This window comes from Loxodonta africana, chromosome 24 (assembly GCF_030014295.1).
Source record: "Loxodonta africana isolate mLoxAfr1 chromosome 24, mLoxAfr1.hap2, whole genome shotgun sequence".
Taxonomy (NCBI): domain Eukaryota; kingdom Metazoa; phylum Chordata; class Mammalia; order Proboscidea; family Elephantidae; genus Loxodonta; species Loxodonta africana.
This window is the reverse complement of record NC_087365.1, coordinates 35,017,839-35,038,645: the sequence shown is the minus strand read 5'-3', so window position 1 is coordinate 35,038,645 and position 20,807 is coordinate 35,017,839. Positions and strand designations below refer to the sequence as shown.

General features: G+C 39.3%; 1 protein-coding gene across 4 annotated transcripts in view; it reads right to left on the bottom strand.

Annotated features, from left to right (window-relative positions):
• The window catches only part of PHF20 (PHD finger protein 20), a 147,157-nt gene that overhangs the window by 109,624 nt on the left and 16,726 nt on the right, over nt 1-20,807 (bottom strand). For 3 of the 4 annotated variants that reach the window (XM_003411689.4, XM_010591651.3, XM_064276045.1), the window contains exon 2: nt 14,226-14,340. In XM_003411689.4, coding sequence (XP_003411737.2) covers nt 14,226-14,308 — 83 coding nt within the window. In that variant the 5' untranslated portion in view covers nt 14,309-14,340. Of the gene's footprint in view, nt 1-14,225; nt 14,341-20,807 lie in introns of those variants that run through there. The other variant, XM_010591652.3, reaches the window with a different exon arrangement.

Sequence of the window (20,807 nt, the reverse complement as noted above, 5' to 3'; positions counted from 1 at the left end):
GAAACACAGTGGCAGAAACAAGCCAAAGAGTAAGGAGAGCAACAGATGGAAGAAGCTTTTCTCACTGTGTTCAGAGGAAAAACAGAGAAGGCCAGGCCCACTGCTGTGGGCAGATGGTGCACTCCTGACAGATGACACAAAGAAGGTGGAAGAAGGCGAAACAAGCGGCTTCCATCAAGCCATCCTTAAGGGGAAACTCCAGCCTCTCACACATTAGAAAGCCAGTCCATCTACACAACCCTGGAGGTAAATAGGGCTGGCAGGGACAGCCCTTCTACGGACTACCAAAAAAAAAAAAAGCCAAACCCATTGCCGTGGAGTCGATTCTGACTTATAGGGACTGGATATGTGAAACATTCCTCAAAGTGATAGATTTATTTTGATAAGAAGACATGAAAAAAACTCCCAGAAGTAACGATCTCCAAAGAAAATCTAAATCTGTATTTTACAAACTCCTCTCTCTAAAAATATAAAAATCCTACTTCCGTGATTTCTGTGGGAGCCTATAATTTGAGAAAAGCTACCTTGGAAATTTACAAATAAATTCTGGTAAGGTGCACAGAACGCCATCTTCAAACAGACCTAGGTGTTGCACAACATGATGAACACAATGTCACTGAATTTACATGCAAAGAATGTTGAAATGGCAAATGTTATGGTCCATACATATTTACCACAATAAAAAATAAGTAAAATAAAATAAATTAAAAAAACAGACCTACATGAGTCAGATTCACAACTAGATTGTGACTTTGGGCAAGTTTTTTACCTCTGAGCCTCAGTTCCAAATGGGCATTGTTGTGAAGATTAAATGAGATAATCTGTGTAAAGCAATTAGCACATCTGACACACAGTAAATCCCTTATAAATGTCTGCTGTCATTGCTATGCGGAAACCCTGGTGGCGTAGTGGTTAAGTGCTACTGGTTTTTTGGGTTTTTTTATTGTTGTTTTTAGTTTAACAGGAACACAGTAAGTGCGGTGTACAAGGGTAAGACAGAAACCAAGCTTCTGTAAAAGCAATAAAACCAAAAACTAAACCAAACCCACTGCAGTTGGGTCAATTCTGACTCGTAGTGACCCTATAGGACAGAGTAGAACTGCCCTATAGGGTTTCCAAGGAGCGCCTGGTAGATCTGAACTGCCGACCTTTTGGTTAGCAGCCGTAGCTCTTAACTCTTAGCACTATGTCACCAGGGTTTCCGTAAAGCAATAAAGATGAAATTAATTAAAGGTATGTTGTTGTTGTTAGGTGCCAACAAGTCAGTTCCAACTCATAGAGACCCTACACACAACAGAAGAAAACACAGCCCGGTCCTGCGCCATCCTCCCAATTGTTAACTATGCTTGAGCCCATTGTTGCAACCACTGTGTCAATCCATCTCATTGAGGGTCTTCCTCTTTTTCAGTGACCCTCTACTTTACCAAGCATGATGTCCTTCTCCAGGGACTAATCCCTCCTGATAACATGTCCAAAGTATGTGAAACATCGTTGCTTCTAAGGGGCATTCTGATTATACTTCTTCCAAGACAAATTGTTCGTTATTTTGGCAGTCCATGGTATATTCAATATTCTTCTCGCCAGCACCACAATTCAAAGTCGTCAATTCTTTTTCAGTCATTGTCCAACTTTCGCATGCAAATGAGGCAACTGAAAACACAATGGCTTGGGTCAGGTGCACCTTAGTCCTCAAGGTGACATCTTTGCTTTTTAACACTTTAAAGGGATCTCCTGCAGCCGATTTGCCCAAATGCAATGCATTTTTTGATTTCCTGACTGCTGCTTCCATGGGTGATAATTGTGGATCTAAGTAAAATGAAATCCTTGACAACCTCAATCTTTTCTCCGTTTATCATGAAGTTGCTTATTGATCCAGTTGTGAGGATTTCTGTTTTCTTTATGTTGAGGTGTAATCCATAAATATGAAGCATTAATCCAGAAAGAGCCAGCACTCACTTTGGTGAAATCTGTGTCTGCATGCACTTCTACTGCCACATGGGTTTTGAAAAATACATCAACCTCTTTCATACATTTTTGTTTGTTTGTTTTACAACAAGCAGCAAATTCGGAAATTACAGATAATATCACCGAGGAAAGGAACCACCTGGGAGGCATGGCAGGCCTTTGGAGTCAGATCAACAGGGGTTCAAAACCCAGCTCTACCACTCACCAGCTCTGTAATTTGGGACAAAAGACTTTCACCTCTGTGAGCCTCAGTTTAGTTTTATTTCCTCATTTATAAAGCTGAAACAATAAACAATCTTGTAGCTTTTTGAGAAGACTTAATAGATACATTGCATGTGAAGAGCCTGGCACAGAGTCGGCCCTCAACAAATGGTAGGTCTTTTATATAACTGCTATCTACTTCTGCAATATTAAAAACATTTTCCCTCAGGTTTAAGACATAAGCAATTAAAACAACCTAGGAAAATGTTTTCCTATAGTCATTTGGAACTCATACCACAAACAATGCATTGAATACCTATTATGTTCCAGGTGCACTTCAAGGCACTGGGGATATATATCAGTGAACAAAACATATAATCCAGCTGTGATGGCCATGAAAAGGTGCCTATCACATCCTTAACTGCAGGGCAAGTAATTGACCCCAGCTGCAATGCTCTAAATCCAACACTACCTCTGTTGCCAAGGCCAGCTTTCCAGATTCTCCCAGCCAATGATTGAGCACACAGGGTTACTACTTCCTGGAATACAGACCCTTCCTGGAAGACAAGACTCTTCTGACGGTTTCTGCTGAAACTTTCCTAGACCTGCACTGCAGTCTAAGACCTCTACTACCCAATCTTTCGCCTCTGGCAGTCTTACAGGTCTCTCAGCCTCTTCCAGCCTCCTTCCCATTTCCCCTTACTGGCAATTCCCCAATAAATCTCTTGCACTGCTTATTTCTTTTTTTTTTAATATGTATGTTTATTTTCAATCTATTACATACCCTGTGGTCCTTTTTTTTTAACTGCAGTAAAAATATACACAACAAAATAAACAGCAATTTAACAATTTCTACATGTACAACTCAGTGATATTGATTATTCTTCCAGCTGAGTAATCATTCTTACTTTTTCCAAATTATCCCACCACCGTTAATTTACATTCAACACGTTGTAAGCAAATCACCCTCTTCCCCCCCTCCCACTCCTGATAACCACTAATATTTTTGGCTTATATATATATTTGCTTATTTCACATAAGTGAGATCGCAGAGTATTTGTCCTTTTGTGACTGTGATTTATTTCGCTCAGCATAATTTTTTCTAAGTTCATCCATGTTGTAGCATGCATCAGGACTTCAATATTCATACATCAGTTGATGGGCATTTCAATTGTTTCCACCTTATGGCTATCATGAATAGTGCTTCAATGAACACTGGTGTACGTGTGTCTGTTCGCGTAGCTACTTTCAGGTCTTCTGGGTATATACGTAAGAGTGGAATCGCTGGGTCATATGGTTTTCTATTTGCGTTGCTTCTTGGAGAACCATATATGTATATATATACACACACACACACACACATATATATTTCTAAGCTCCATCTACTGAAAAGGCCTAGAAGCAATGACATTCTAGCAGCAATAAACACACCCAGTGCCCAGAGCTTAATTTCTAAATACCACTTCCTATTAAAAGGAAGACCTCCTTAGAGAAATGGCTAATTCCAGGGTGTGGGGCAAGAAACTTGCAAGATAAGTTCTGGGGCTTCTAGTAGTGCGAGAAAGCAAGAAAATGCTCAAGGACTAACAAATGTGTCAAAAAGAACAAAGAAACTAGTTTAAAGGGCCTCCCACTGGCCAAATTTGGAATAATTTTAGCACCAAAGAAAATGAAGGTAACTGACTGTAACACCACTGAATAATCTGGGTCCTTCGTTAAAAAAAAAAAAAAAGAAAACAGTTCTTCTTAGAGAAGAACACCGGCTAATAAAATACAGACAGAATGATTTCAGTAGAAAATCACCAACCATCCATCTCCAGTGATTCAGGCAAGGATTCTAAGTAGATGCTAAAATCATTACATAAATGACAGGGTAACAGGATATTGACAGATCCCAAAGGATCCCTACAGACTAATTACTACAGGCACAAGGAAAAAAAAAACCTTTGCAATGGTGAGACAGAGTCATTACCTTAATCAAGTGGTATGCTAAACAGTGGGACAACCTAACTTTAAGCACCCCTGCTGAGAAAAAAAAATTTTTTTTTTTTTACGCTGCTATGCAGTATGAAACACACAGCACCACCACTGAAGCACTCTGCAGAATAATGTTTAATCTGAAGTCTAGATCCAACTTCCAGTTTACTGGAAATATAAGGGAATAAAAAAAAAAAAAATTTTTTTTTTTTTTTATAAGGGAATACAAGAAACAAGTTAAACTCACCAAGAGAAAACTACGTGACCACCTCAGAATGTGGAACGTGCCACAAGACAACTGCTCGGAACGCTTAAAAATAAATAAATAATAAACCCCACGAAGGATGAAAAAGAGGGGAGGGAGGAGGACTGCCATGGAATAAAAGCAACTAAAAAGACGTTAAGACAAAAATGTAATATGTGAACCTTGGCTGGATCATGGTTTTAAAAAAAAAAGGTGTCAAAGACACTCTTGGGACAACAGGAAAATCTGAATATGGTCTGGAAATATGGAATTATTGTTAATTACCCTTAACTGCACTGCAGTGAGTATATAACACAAATGGGGTAAACATGTTAACAATCACTGCACTATTCTCTCAACTTTTCATTATGTTTGAAAATTTTCACAATAGAAAGCCGGAACTCATTTACTTCAGAAATCCAAAAATAGGAACAAATAATGCAAGGATTCAGAGGTAAAAGTCAAAAGGAAATAAGCTGTGAGGAGCTGGACCCTAACCCTCACACCATGTTTCATCTCAATAAACTGGTTAAGCGCTCACCTGCTAACCGAAAGGCCACTGGTTCAAACTCACCAGCAGCTCTGCGGAAGAAAAGACCTGACAATCTGCTCATAAAGATTTACAGCTTAGGAAATGCTATGGAGCAGTTCTGTTCTGTCCTGTGGGGTCGATACCAGTGGGAATCAACTGGACAGCACACAACAACAACATTCAAAGTCAAAGACATTCAAACCAAACAATTAATAATGCCCTTTTAAATGTCTAGTCCTCTACATTAGGAATTTGGGGGAAACATTACCAGAATGTGTTTTTAAGTGCTTTTTTAAAAAAATAGAAGTCAAGCAGATTAAAGACACTCCGAAAGTTCTGGTTATTTCAAAGAAGCTATGAACTCAAGTCTGCCTGGGTTCAAACCACCACCACCACCCTCCCCCACACACGCTGACTTTGGGCAGATGACTTCATCTCTCTGAGCCTCTTTTTCTTACTGGTGAAGTGAGGCTCATAATGACACCCATTCCTCACAGGGCTGCCCAGTGGAAAATTCAGACCAAGCAATGAAGTGCATTATACCCATAAACCTGGCCCAAGGATTCTTTTAAAGGTTAACTTCAGACTGCTCCTAAAAATTCTTACAAATTGGCCACGTTTTCGCTTTTACAGGGAAAACACAATTAAAAACAAAATGAATGGCTGCATTTTCCTGGCAATGTGAAATACAAAATGCTTGCACAAGAATGATCCTACCTAATCCACACAACAATCCAGTTGTAATTTTCTGTTTTGCCTACAAGGAAACTGAGGTTTGAAGAGGTAAAGTAACTTGACCAAGAAAACTTGGCTAGAAGTGGAGTAACTGAGACTCTAATCCAGAACTCCTTACTCTAAAATAAATTACAAGCATTTGTCACTACACTAGGTTTTAGCTTTAAAACTTCTGTGGAAATGCTACAATCTACAGATCACAGGCTGAACTGTTGATTTGCTCCTTCCACTTGGAAGAGGATTCAGGCAGCAAATTTATCTGAGCACGGCACAAAGACACTGGACTTCTCTGTAGTCACCAGCATCCAAAGAAATTCAGCCATGTGACTTTTAGAACTGATCCTACAGCACTGGCAGCCCTCTCCCCCAAAACCGTGCGTGTTCCCAAATGTTTACTGCAGCTTACTCACGGCTCCAGCCTCACCTTCCCCGAGAAGCCTTTCCCACCTCCCCACTGGAGCAGTAGGGCTCTTCCTTCCTTCCCTGGACTGCTGCCTTAGCCCAGTGGTCTAAAACCAGACCACTCCGGCCACCAGCTGATCCGTCTGTCCCCACTATAAGACCAAATGCAGGCAGGGACAGCATTCTATTCAGTGCTTGACATAAAGCTTGCAAAATTAACAAATAAATGAATGAGTAAATAAATACAAAAAACTGGAAGCAAAAAAGCTCTACAATGGCAGAATGCTGAACTGAAATATAATGTATCCACTCAAGAGAATAAACAGGTAATGCTAAGATTATGCTAATATATTAACTAAAAGAAAAAAAAGAGTATATAAAAATCCTATATATACCCTGATCATGATTGTTTACATAAACAATTACAGAAAAGACTAATTTGTTAGGTTGTTGGAATTACAAGTAACTTTCCTATTTTACAAAATAATGTTATAGCACATTAGAAAAAAATATGATGTAAGTATAAACAAAATCAAAATAATTGACTCATGGATCTAAAATCTATTCTAACAAAAAGGATTATAGGTAAGATTTAACAAAGCTTCAAAAAATTGCTGCAGAGAATAAAGGAAAAAAACACCCTCCTCATTTTCTAAGACTAGTGTAAATCTGCACTGAAACTGGACAAGGACAGCACAAGAAGAGGTTAAAAACCAAAAGTCCTAATGAGCATGAATACAAAAATCCCCACAAAAAACATTAACTAACTCAATCTGGTAATTTATTCACTTACTCAATGGCCTAATGCAGTTAAGCCAGGAATTAAAGACAAGACTGTTCAACATTAGAAAACCTATTAATCCCACATAGCATATTAATAGATTAAAGGAAAAAAATACATATGATCAATTCATCATATGCCCATAAAGTATTAAATTCAACACTCAAACTCATACATCCATGGTCAATTGATTTTCAACAAGTGTGTCAAATCCATCCAATGAGGAAAGAATAAGTCTCTTTAATAAACAGTGCTGGAACAATTGAATCTTCACAAGCAAAAGAATGAACCTGGACCCTTACCTCACACCATATGTAAAAACTAACTCAAAATGGATCAAAAGCCTAAATATAAAAACTAAAACCATGAAACTCTTAGAAGAAAGCACAGAAGTAATGCTTCAGGACCTAGTTTTTAATAAGTGATTTTTAGGTATGACACCAAAAGCACAAGTAGCAAAAGACAAAACAGATAAATGGGACCTCATCAAAATTAGAAACTTTTGTGCTCCCAGACAGAAAGGGAGAAAAATGTAGAACAACAACAACAACAAAAAAAAAAAACAGCTTGCTGGTCTGACAGAGACTGGAGAAACCCCAAGAGTATGGCCCCTGACACCCTTTTAACTCAGTACTGAAGTCACTCCTGGGGTTCACTCTTCAGCCAAAGATTAGACAGGTCTATAGGACCATAGAGTCACAATGAGTCGGAACCAACTTGATGGCAATGGGTTTGGTTTTGGTTTGGTTACAGGGCCGACAATAACATACACGAGGGATGTGCTTCACAGTTTAATCACATATACGAGGCTAACAAGCACACCAGCCCAAAAGTAAAGATGAGAAGGCAGGAAGGGACAGGAAAACTGGACGAATGAAAACAGGGAAACTGGGGTGGAGAACTGGAGAGTGTTGACACATCGCTGTGTAGGCAACCAATGTCACAAAAACAATTTGTGTATTAACTGTTTAATGAGAAAATAACTTACTTTGTAAACTTTGACCTAAATCACACACACACAAAAAAAAAACACTTTTGCGCATCAAAGGACTTTATCGAGAAAGTAAAGAGACAACCTACAGATTGGATGATAATTTTTAAAAACAATATATACATCAGATAATGGTTTAATATCCAGAAAAGCAACAGACAAACAAAAAGACAAACAATCCAATCAAAAAATGTCCAAAGAACTTGAAAAGACACTTCACCAAAGAGGATATACAAATGGCCAATAAGCACAGGAAAAGATGCTCAGTGTTTTTAGTCATTAACCCTGTTGCTGTTGAGTTAATTTCAACTCATGGCAATTCCATGTGTTACAGAGTAGAACTGCTACATAGCATTTTCTTAGCTATAATCTTTACAAAAGCAGACTGCCAGGTCTTTCTTCTGCAGCACCACCAACCTTTAGGTTAGCTGTCCATCGCAAATCGTTGGACCACATTAGTCGTTGTTGTGTGCCATCTCGAGTCTATTCTGACTCATACAGAATCTATAGGACAGAGCAGAACTGTCCCATAAGGTTTCCAAAGCTGTATCTTTGCAGAAGCACACCGCCACACCTTTCACTGGTGAAGCAGCTGGTGGGCTCAAATCACTGACCTTTCAGTTAGCAACCAAGCACTTAACCATTGAATCAAACCACAATGAGGTATCACTTCACATCCACTAGGGTAGCTATGATTTGAAAAAAACAACAGGTGTTGGCAAGGATGTGGAGAAACCGGAACCCTCATCCATTGCTAATGGTAATATAAAATGGTACAGCCACTTTGGAAAACAGTTTGGAGGTTCCTCAAAAAGCTAAGCATAGAATTACCATATGAGCCAGCAATTCCACTCCTAGCTACACGCCCAAAAGAAACAAAGCAGGAGTGCAAACAGATACTTGTACATCAATGTTCACGACAGCACTATTCACGATAGCCAAAACCAGCCTAAATGCCCACGGACAGAAGAATGGATAAACAAAATGTGGTACATACTGACAAAATCGTTTTGATTCTCCTGGAATCCAGATTTCTGGATTCATGAAATTGGGGTGAGCCATCCAGGCCATTTGCCCTTTGGTGTTCTTTTGAACCTTGCGCCTTTAAGGAACTGTTTTTCTAAAGCCACCTTCAAGTCACAGAATAGCCTAGTAAGCACCTTAGGGAAGATACGTTTGCCTTAGGCACTGGGCTCTTTTGGAAAATTACCTATGTGCACCGAGTTTCAAGGAGTAAGAACCCCAGGGTCTGACTGGAAAATGTGTGGCAAGTCCTTAATGACTCTGTTTCTCCAAGGGTGTTGAACCTGCATGTGTTTTGATGTTATCTCCTGAGGAATTAACATAACAATGGCCTATATAACCCACTTTCACTGTCCCCTTTCCAGTATGTCTTCCAGGCTGATATGTCTTCCCTCCGGGTTGATGCCAGATACCAATAGTATCTACTCACAATAAATACATTCTGTTACACTAATTTTTGGTGTTTTTCTGAGCATTAGGTTTTTTGACAATTCATACACTGGAATATTACTCAGCCATAAAGAGAAATAAGTCTTAACACAAGCTACAATATGGATGAACTCTGGAAGCATCATGCTGAGTGAAATAGGTTCATCAGAAAAGGACAAGTATTGTATGACCTCACTTACACGAAATATCTAGACTAGGCAAGTGTACAGAGATCAAAGTTTATTAATGGTTCCCAGGGATGGGGGAGAGGGAGTGGAAAAGCAGGACTCAATGCTAAACACTGAGCTTGTTAAGGGTGATGGCAGAATTTGTAAACAGGTAAGGGTACTGGTTGAAGAACATGACGAACATAATTGAAGTCATTTAACTGTACATGTAAAGATTGTTAAAATGTCAAAGGTTTTGTTACATACATATTTATCACAATAAAAAAAAGAAAAAAAATCAATATTCACTCAGACTAAAGAAAAACTTCCAGCAAATAAGGAATAGACAGGACTTCCTTAATCTGATTAAAAGCATCTACCATGACCCTAAAGGAAGCATTATCTAAATGGCAAAATTTCAAATGTGTTCCCATTAAAATCAAAAAGCAAGACAAGGAAGGCCACTATCACCACTACCATTCACCTTTACACTGGCATGGTCCTGGTCAAGACAACCAGAGTGAGAGCGCAGGAGACAGATGAAATAAAAGCCACAAGGAATGGGAAGGAAGAAGCAAACTATTGTTTGCAGATATATGATGTTCTACGTAGAAAATCCAAAAGAACCATTAGAACAAATACATCAAGGTTCCTGGATACAAGACCAGCACACAAAATCAACAGCACTTCTACATACCAGCAATAAGCAAATAAAAATGTAATATAAACAGACCCATTCATTGTAGCAACAAAAACTAGAAGGTACTTAGGAGTTGTGAGCTAAAGAATTTAACTTCACCTATGGAATTTGGTCTTTGTCCTTGATTCCTGAGAGATAACCTCTAAAACCTTGGAATTACTCCAGTGATTAGTGTCTTTGATAAAGTCTCCAGGCTACACCTCAGGGTTTATGCTAATGAGGTGACTCAGGTGCGGGCTGGCCAGCCCAGAAAGACCACTTCCTGACTTTCCATGGGGGGGAGGAGGGTGGAGAATGATTCAGTCAATCATGCCTACATAATGAGGCCCAATAAAGGCTCAATGGGCTTCCTGGTTGGTAAGGACATCCATGCATGTGGGAGGATAGCCTGTCCCTTTTTGGGAACCCTCCCAGACCTCACCCTATACATCTTCGTTTGTATCCCTTTTGCTGTAATAAAACTGTAGTAATAAGTTTTTTTTTTTTCTTTTTTCAATAAGTATAGCGCTTCCCATTGAGTTCTGTAAGTGAGTTCTAGAACCTGGGGAAGTAGTGGGAGCCAGCATGGCAGAAAGGAGGGGGCCCTGGGAACCCCTGAGCTTAAGGTTGGTATCCTGAAGGGGTAGAGGTAAAGGCCATATTTGTAGCCAGCAGATGAGAAGCAAAGGTCCCCGGGTGGTGCAGACGGTTTGCACACTACTACTAACCTAGAGGTTGGTGGTTTGGATATACCCAGTGGCACCACGGAAGAAAGGCCTGCCAATCTGCTTTCGTAAAGATTACAGCCAGGAAAATCCTTTGGAGCAGTTCCATTCAGTAACACATGGGGTTATCTTGAGTTGGAATTTACATGCCAACAGCTGGTTTAATTTTTTTGTTTGTTTGCTTTAGATCAGAAGTGAGGATCTCACAGGTGTCATGCAGCTGGCCGCTGAAGTCCTGGGGAGATCTAGCAGTCTGAAGGACTGTGCCCTTTGTCTTGTGAGGTCTGACCTAGCTCTTGGTAGTTAAGAGTCAGAGAAAGAAGAGCTGCATGTGCAGCTGGTGTCAGAACCAAAGTGGAACAGTTGAATTGCACTGATTTTATTTCCATCCAGGAGTAAATCTAATAGATGATATGTAACCTCTTTTTTGGAGGCTATAAAACATTACTAAAGTTCATAAAGGAAAATGTGAATAAAAACAAAGGTATAATATCTTCAAGGATAGAAACTCTATCATAAAGATGTCAATTCCCCCAAATTAATTTATAAATTCAATACAATTTATTTAAAAGCTGCAGCAGTGTTTTTGAGAAACTCAACAATACAAAAATTCACATTGAAGAGTAAAGGTCTAAAAATAGTCACACAAAATAAAGCAAAACCCAAAGAGACAAAATCTGTCTTACTAGATATCAAAACTTACTTTAAAGCAATATCAATTAAATAATGTGTTGTTATTAGCACAGGAGTAAACATAAGCCGGTGAAATAGACTAAAGAGCTCAGAACTAAAAAAAAAAAAAAAAAAGAGCACAGAACAGACCTATGTAAATACAGGACTTGACGTATAGAAGTGGTACTGAAGAACAGTTGGGGAAGGATAGGCTATTGTACACATAACTTTAGGGCAACTGGCTATTCACATTGTGAAAATGATAATATTAATGACCAAGATCATCCCATATACACAATCAGTCCCAGGAGGATCAAACGTGAAGAGCAAAATTTTAAACCTTTTAGAAGAATATAAAAGAATAATTTTTAACTACCTGGTAGGGAAGAATGGCATAATCGAATCACAAAAAGGAAAATCCATAAAGTTTGATAATACACATTTTTAATTCTAAAACTTAGGACTTAATGTACAATGAAAGATACCATAAACAAATGAAAAGAAATGCCACGGGCGAGCAGAATATTTTTGCAACACAAATTAACAAAGAATTGCAATCAGTAACGTATTATTAAAAACATCTATAAATCGGTAAGAAAAGACAAATAATTCAATAGAAAAACAGAAAAGGACAAATCAACAGATGTCTAAAGAGATGCAATAAAGGCAACACAAAATAAAACAACAATAAAATTTCGTAACTAACAGAATGACAAAACTAAAAAGTCTGTCAAAGGCGAGGGTTGGTAAAGATATGAAGAAACAGAAGTTTCCCGTACTATTGGTGGGCTTATAAATTAATATAAGCATTTTGGAGAGCAACTTGGCTATGTCCAGTAAAACTAAAGGTATCAAACCACAGCTCAAGAACCATCAGTAGGTTGTAAAATCAAACGAATACTTCTTGACTAGCATTTTTTCGTGTTTTAAGGAAATAGAAAAAAAATTATCAGAGTACCATGTATGTATTAAGGGTAAGTATTGTTTCACAAAATTTTTGCTTCAGATAAATTTATATGCATGTATGAGTGGGTACTGCACTGGATTTAAAATGTTTCTTCCTGTAGGTTGTGGTCAAAAAGTTTAAAAGCCACCACCCAAGAAATATTCTTGCACATGTGCACAAAGACATTTACAAGGATAGTCATGGAAGCACTTTGAACAAAGTGAAAAACTGAGAATCTAAATGCCCATCAGTAGGGGACCGGATAAATAAAATGTGGTATATTCATAACTCCACACAGAAGTTAGAATGAATAGTCCATATATCAATATGGACAAATCATAAAAACATGTTGAGTATAAAAAGCAACATGCAGAAATGAAACTAACAGTATGACGTCATTTCTATAAGTTTTTTAAAAACACAAAATGATTCTAATTATAATTTATGGATACATATATGTAGTATAATGGTAAAAACATGGACAGAAAGGATACAACCAACTTCTACTGTATCTACGGAATTCCTCTACAGAATGAGGGAAGGGAATTGAATTGGGAAGAGCATAAAGGGTACTTTCATTACATCAGAAATGTCTTTTGTTTCTTTCATCTTAAAATATAAATCGAATGAAACAAAAATGTTAATATTTATTAGTTCTGAGTAACAAGTACACAGATTTTATTATTATATTTTTCTGTATTTTAATTTTTTCCCAAATTAAAACAAACAAAAAATCCTTTCTCTTGATTCCCTGGCACCAAACAGCTGCCTTACAAAATACTAAAAGAAACCAAAAAAGGAAATAATTATAGACAACACAAACAGCCTAAAAACAACTCGGTGTTCAAAGTGTCTCTAATCCTAAGATCAAATCTTTCAGCTCCAAAAAGCAACGGAGACAGTTTTCTGCTCCAGCCACTTCTCTGCCCCCTTCCAGTTTTTTCTTCCTACAACCCAGGAACTGGTCAACCTGTCTATTTAAAGATAATCCCCAGGAGAGGGGGCTTATCTCTTCCACAGGAAAACTCAAAAGGGTTTGAATTCTGAAACCCCACCCTCACCTTGAGCACTAACAAATGACTAAATTCTAGGATGTTCTCAACAACAACCACAATTGTACAGTTTATAAGGCTTTTCCCCACACAGTTTTATTATTTGATTTTCAAAACAACCCTGTGAGGTCAATATTATTAGTACCCACATTTACAGATGAACCTGATGCCCAAAGTGGCTAATTACTAGCCAGAGGTCACAGGTCAATGTCAAAGTCTGGAGTACATACAACCTCTCAGCTCTGGAATCCAATCACCCTGAAGTGCCCTTGCGTGATGACTATATTTCAACCACACTACAACACACCCAAGAAAACAGGAGGGGCTGTTCACAACACAGGAGCTATTTCCATCTAAGCCCTTTCCTTCATTCTTCCACCTCTGATCTTTTTCTCCTCTCTTCTTCCTGACAGGCAGCCAAGAACAAGAACACTGCCCCTATTAACTCTTCCATTCCCTGTATCAACTCATGTTTCTTTTTCCTCTGGCTGAACAAGAAAAAAAGGGAAACAAGTATGAACACAGAGATCCAAGCACCAAAGAAAAAGGACATTCCACGGCTCTAGCCTTAAGTCTCCGTCCATCTTCCAAGAGTCAGTGAGCAGGAAAACAACACAAAAAAAAGCCTAGGCTACCACTCTTTATCAGTGCTGACAAAGATCCTTTACAGAGGGGCTTTAATTAACAGAAAATTGTAAAAGTACCAGTTTTTTAATCGGTCCCGGGCTTCCAACTGGGCTCCCACTTCAAAGCTGATTCCTCGTCTGTTAGGTGGATGCTTTGTCATTTTCAGTCATCAACGGGGCTGCCTTTATTCTCCTGAAAAAGCCAATTAAATATTTATGAAACTTAGGCAAAGTCTGCCCAGAGTAGAGCATCACTCACTACACATAAGAGACAAACAGGCATTATTCAAAACACAAAGCTCCAGAAAACCTTGTCACCGCCTTCTTTCACTCTCTCATTCTAACACAGGCGTGCCTTCCACTGGTTCCTCCCTGTCTATTATTCAGCATCCTGCAGTCTCTGGATTTGTGAGGAGACCCTGCTTCAAGCACTGCTTACTAAGGACTCACCTGTAAGAGACCTCTCTAAGAACTTCAAAAACAATTACGCTCAAGGTCAAATTAAATCATTTACGACTGCTTTCAACAAATATTTACTGAGAACCTACTTAAAGTCTGGCATTAGGGAAACAGTCAAGACCAAAAGACACACAGTTCTTGCCCTCATGAAGCCTTCAGTCTACTGGGGGAAGACAAAAATTTAGCCAGTAAACACATAACTGTAATAACTGCAAGTTTAACTGCTACTTGAAGGAAGCAAACAAAAGCTTGGAGAATCACTGATATCTGGCTCTACTTCAGGAAGACTGGACAAGATCTGTTTATACTTTCTTTGATCCATTTATATTTTCTACTTCTTGAGTTAATTCTGACAATTTATATTTTCCAAAGTAATTACCCATTTTATACAGATTTTTTATTTTACCAGCATAGAATAATACAAAATATTCTAATTCCTTTTACTGCTTTTGGGTTTTTTCTTTTTTTTCTCTTTATACAATTTTTTTCATTGCTTTTGAATCTTAAGTCATCTTCCCATTCTCAATCCTATTTTGTGTATTTGTGCTCACTTTTTTTTTTAATCAAGTCCTTCAGTACTAGAATTGGTAGTGATTTTCTAAATGAGTAAAACCTACCTATGTAATCAGGATTAAAAAGTAAAGCTATTTTGCTTTTAGAAAAAAAATGTATCAAATGAGGCCATTTATCTGAAAAGTGGCCCACACAAAAGACCAGTTCCTGGGATCACTGAGGTAATCTGCGAAGGGCCAAATGCAATCAAAGGGCCTAGTGGTGATTCTCATGGAGATCTAGCCCCTCTGACTTCCTGAAGCACTCAAGCAGGGCACCTCATGTAGCAGGCTACTCCAGACTAACTTCGTCTCTCCCACTAAACCCTGGATTTCTACAGTGTGGACTGCCCAAACAATGCCAGAGCACAGTCAGGGCAACACCTGACACATACTAGAAGCACAATCTTTACAATGAATGAAGGTGGAAAATCACAAACATGGGTCCTTCTATCTGATGTGTAACGGCATCACATCTTATAAAGAATTTGCCTGCAATATATTATGCGAAAAAGGAATGATGCAAAATTACACTGCTTTCAGCAAACATTAAAATTCACATGCATTTAAAAAAAAAAAAAAGACAATAGGTAAGTGGTAACTTTGGTGAAGGGTGAGAAAAAAAACAGTACACAATACTGGGAGAGTCAGCATAATTTAACCAAGGCAAGGTCATGGAAGCTTCACAGGCACATCCAAACTCCCTGGGGGACCGAATTACAGAAATGAGCACTGGGGTCCATGGTCTCAAGGGACATCTAGCTCAACTGGCATAATATACTTTATAAAGAAAATGTTCTACATTCTACTCTGGTAAGTAGCAATCTTAAAAGCTTGTGAGAGGCCATCTAAGACATTCCACTGGTCCTACCCTGTCTGGACCAAGGCAGAATGAAGAAAACCAAAGATACAAGTAAAGATTAGTCTAAAGGACTAATGGACCGCAAGTATCATAGCCTCCACCTGACTGAGTCCAGCACAACTAGATGGTGCGCAGCTATCACCACTGACTGCTCTGACAGGGATGACAATAAAGGGTCCCAGACAGAGCTAGAGAACAATGTAGATAGGACAAAATTCTAACTCACAAAAAAAGTCCAGATTCTCTGGTCTGACAGAAACTGGAGAAACTCCAAGAGTATGGCCCGCAGACATCCTTTTAACTCAGTACTGAAGCACTCCTGAGGTCCACCCTTCAGCCACAGATAAGATAGGCCCATAAAACAAAATGAGACTAAATGGGCACACCGGCTCAGGGGCAAGGACAAGAAGGCAGGAGAGGACAGGAGAGCTGATAATGGGGAACCCAAGGTCGAAAAGGGAAGAGTGTTGACATGCCTTGGAGTTGGCAACCAATGTCAGAAAACAATATGTGTATTAATTCCTTAAAGAGAAACTGATTTGCTCTGCAAACCTTTTCCTAAAGTAAAATTAAAAAAAGACAAAACACAGGTTGTAGACAATCTTTAAAGAGCCCTGGTGGTGCAGCGGTTAAGCAACGGTCTGCTAACTGAATGGTCGGTGGTTAGAATCCACCAGCCACTCTGAGGGAGAAAGATGTGGCAGTCCACTTCCACAAAGATTACAGCCTTGAAGCCCTATGGAACAGTTCTACCTTATCCTATAGGGTCACTGTGAGTCACAATTGACTTGATAGCAATGAGGTTTTTGTTGGTGTTGTTGTTAGGTGCTGTCGAGTCGGTTCCGACTCATGGCGACCCTATGCACAACAGAACAAAACAGTGCCGGGTCCTGAGCCATCCTTACAATCGTTATGCTTGAGCTCATTGTTGCAGCCACTGTGTCAATTCACCTCGTTGAGGGTCTTCCTCTTTTCCATTGACCCTGTACTCTGCCAAGCATGATGTCCTTCTCCAGGGACGGATCCCTCCTGACAACATGTATGTAAGACGCAGCCTCGCCATCCTTGCTTCTAAGGAGCATTCTGGCTGCACTTCTTCCAAGACAGATTTGTTCCTTCTTTTGGCAGTCCATGGTATATTCAATATCCTTCGCCAACACCACAATTCAAAGGCATCAATTCTTTTTCGGTCTTCCTTATTAATTGTCCAGCTTTCACATGCATATGATGCGATTGAAAATACCATGGCTTGGGTCAGATGCACCTTAGTCTCCAAGGTGACATCTTTGCTCTTCAACACTTTAAAGAGGTCCTTTGCAGCAGTAGGGTCGCTATGAATCGGAATTGACTTGACTGTGGTGGGTGGGTGGGCTGCAGATTTACCCAATGCAATGCGTCCTTTGATTTCTTGACTGCTGCTTCCATGGCTGTTGATTGTGGATTCAAGTAAAATGAAATCCTTCACAACTTCAATATCTTCTCCGTTTATCATGATGTTGCTCATTGGTCCAGTTGTGAGGATTTTTGTTATTTTCTGTTAGATGTAATCCATACTGAAGGCTGTGGTCTTTGATCTTCATTAGTAAGTGCTTCAAGTCCTCTTCGTTTTCAGCAAGCAAGGTTGTGTCATCTGCATAACGCAGGTTGTTAATGAGTCTTCCTCCAATCCTGATGCCCCGTTCTTCTTCATCTGGTCCAGCTTCTCAGATTATTGCCTCAGCATACAGATTGAATAGGTATGGTGAAAGAATACAACCCTGACGCACACCTTTCCTGACTTTAAACCAATCAGTATCCCCTTGTTCTGTCCAAACAACTGCCTCTTGATCTATGTAAAGGTTCCTCATGAGCACAATTAAGTGTTCTGGAATTCCCATTCTTCACAATGTTATCCATAGTTTGTTATGATCCACACAGTCGAATGCCTCTGCATAGTCAATAAAACACAGGTAAACATCCTTCTGACATCAGCAATGATATCCCTGGTTCCACGTCCTCTTCTGGAACCGGCCTGAATTTCTGGCAGTTCCCTGTCAATACACTGCTGCAGCCCTTTTTGAATGATCTTCAGCAAAATTTTGCTTGCGTGTGATATTAATGATATTGTTCTATAATTTCCATTTGGTTGGGTCACCTTTCTTGGGAATAGGCATAAATATGGATCTCTTCCAGTCAGTTGGCCAGGAAGCTGTCTTCCATATTTCTTGGCATAGGTGAGTGAGCACCTCCAGCGCTGCATCTGTTTGTTGAAACATCTCAATTCATATTCCATCAATTCCTGCAGCCTTGTTTTTCGCCAATGCCTTCAGAGCAGCTTGGACTTCTTCCTTCAGTACCATCGGTTCCTGATCACACACCACCTCTTTTTGGTATAATTGCTCTGTGTACTCCTTCCATCTTCTTTTGATGCTTCCTGTGTTGTTTAATATTTTCCCCACAGAATCCTTCACTATCGCAACTCGAAGCTTGAATTTTTTCTTCAGTTTTTTCAGCTTGAGAAACGCCGAGTGTGTTCTTCCCTTTTGGTTTTCCATCTCCAGCTCTTTGCACGTCATTATAAAACCTTACTTCGTCTTCTCGAGACGCCCTTTGAAATCTTCTGTTCAGTTCTTTTACTTCATCAATTCTTCTTTTTGCTTTAGCTGCTTGACATTCTAGAGCAAGTTTCAGAGTCTCCTCTGACATCCGTCTTGGTCTTTTCTTTTTTTTCAATGACCTCTTACTTTCTTTATGTATGATGTCCTTGATGTCATTCCACAACTCGTCTGGTCTTCGGCCGCTAGTGTTCAAAAAGTCAAATCTATTCTTCAGATGGTCTCTAAATTCAGGTGGGATATACTCATGGTCATATTTTGGCTCTAGTGGACTTGCTCTGATTTTCTTCAGTTTCAGCTTGAACTTGTATAGGAACAATTGATGGTCTGTTCCACAGTCTGCCCCTGGCCTTGTTCTGACTGATAATATTGCGCTTTTCCATCGTCTCTTTCCACAGATGTGTAGTCAATTTGATTTCCGTGTGTTCCATCTGGCAAGGTCCATGTGTATAGTCGCCGTTTATGTTGGTGAAAGAAGGTATTTGCAATGAAGAAGTCGTTGGTCTTGCAAAATTCTATCATTCGATCTCCGGCATTGTTTCTATCACCAAGGCCATATTTCCCAACTACTGATCCTCCTTCTTTGCTTCCAACTTTCGCATTCCAATTGCCAGTAATTATCAATGCATCTTGATTGCATGCATCACAGCAACACCCAAGCCTGGACAGTCAGACAAACTGACAGACATTTGGGGGAGGTTTTTGTTAGATAACTGTTAAATACATAAAGTCTTTCACAATGGACATTTCCACAAGAAAAAAAAATATGTAATGTAATGGATGAGTTATCCATTAAATCTCCCACTCTGAGAAGTTGATACTGCGGAGCATACAAAGCAAATTAAAACTGAGGCAGAAATGGTAGACAGTTACAATTAAGGAAGCTGAAAACTAAACTGAAAAGCTCTATTAGCAGGAGTGTTTAATACACATGGATGCTAGAAAAGGAAGTATGAAAGGGATTTGACTGGGTTTACTTATCATACTCCAGGAAAACGAAACATCAAATATGACAGGTAAGTATAATCGAATCAGTAGAAAAGTCTTTTCGATTTGCCTGACATACCACATCAAATTATCTACCTTTTCATCTCTGACTTCACGTACACTAAGTAACATTCTGAGTAATAGTTTGGCCTCCCAGATTATACGAAAAAGTGATACCCAACAAAAAGGCAGAACAAAACTGAACATTCACTGAGCTGCTATTATTTGTCAGGCTCCATGCAGGAGGACAGCCCACTTTTACAAACGCAATATAATGTAAAGGGGTTAAAAGCTTGGGCTTGAATCCCCAGCTCCACCCTAATTAGCTCGATGTACTTGGACAAATTACTTAACCCCTCTCAATCTGTGTCCTCTCGTAAAATGCGAATGGTGATGATAATAGTACCTATCTTTAAGGAGTGGGTGTGAGGATTAAATGAAATAATCCATGTAGAATTTAGCACAAGGCTATACAGCACTAAAACCTAACATCAAACCCACTGCCATCAAGTCGATTCCAACTAATAGCAACCCCACAGGATTTCCAAGACTGTAAATCTACAGAAGTAGCCTACCACATATTTCTCCCACAGAGCGGCTAGTGGTTTGGAACTGCCAAACTTTGGGTTAGCAATGGAACGTTTTAATCACTATACCACCACAGCTACAGAATTAGTAACTATTAGTAACTGTATTATCATAAATTAGGAAATTAGGCTTAAATTATTCTGGTTCAGGTTCAGCTACTAAGTGATGGGCCCAAGAAAAAAAGCCCAGATCTGATGGGTTTTGGAATCAATTCTTTCCACCACACATCTTCCCTCTGTCCTCGCCCCTACCCTGCACCCTAGGAAGCCTTAGAGTCAAAATATAGGAATGAGGGAGCAAGGCAGTAAATGAATGAAGATGAGCAAATTACTCCCAGTGGCTCAAGAAAACCAATTCTTCTTTAGGCTGAACTGTCAAAAAGTGCTTCTTAATCATGAAATAAAAGCAATTTCAGTGTAATTCTAACCCACCCGTTTGAAGTTTCATCTCCAGTATTACACAGAACAAGAGAAAGGCTGATGGGGCTTTCATGTCCCATCACCAAAGCTCCCTCTACCCTCCTGGGGTGACAGGGTTTGTTTTTAAATTTCACACCAATTATTTCAACAAACCATTAGTGAGTACTTGCCATCAGTAAGGCACTGCCCTGGAAAATAGG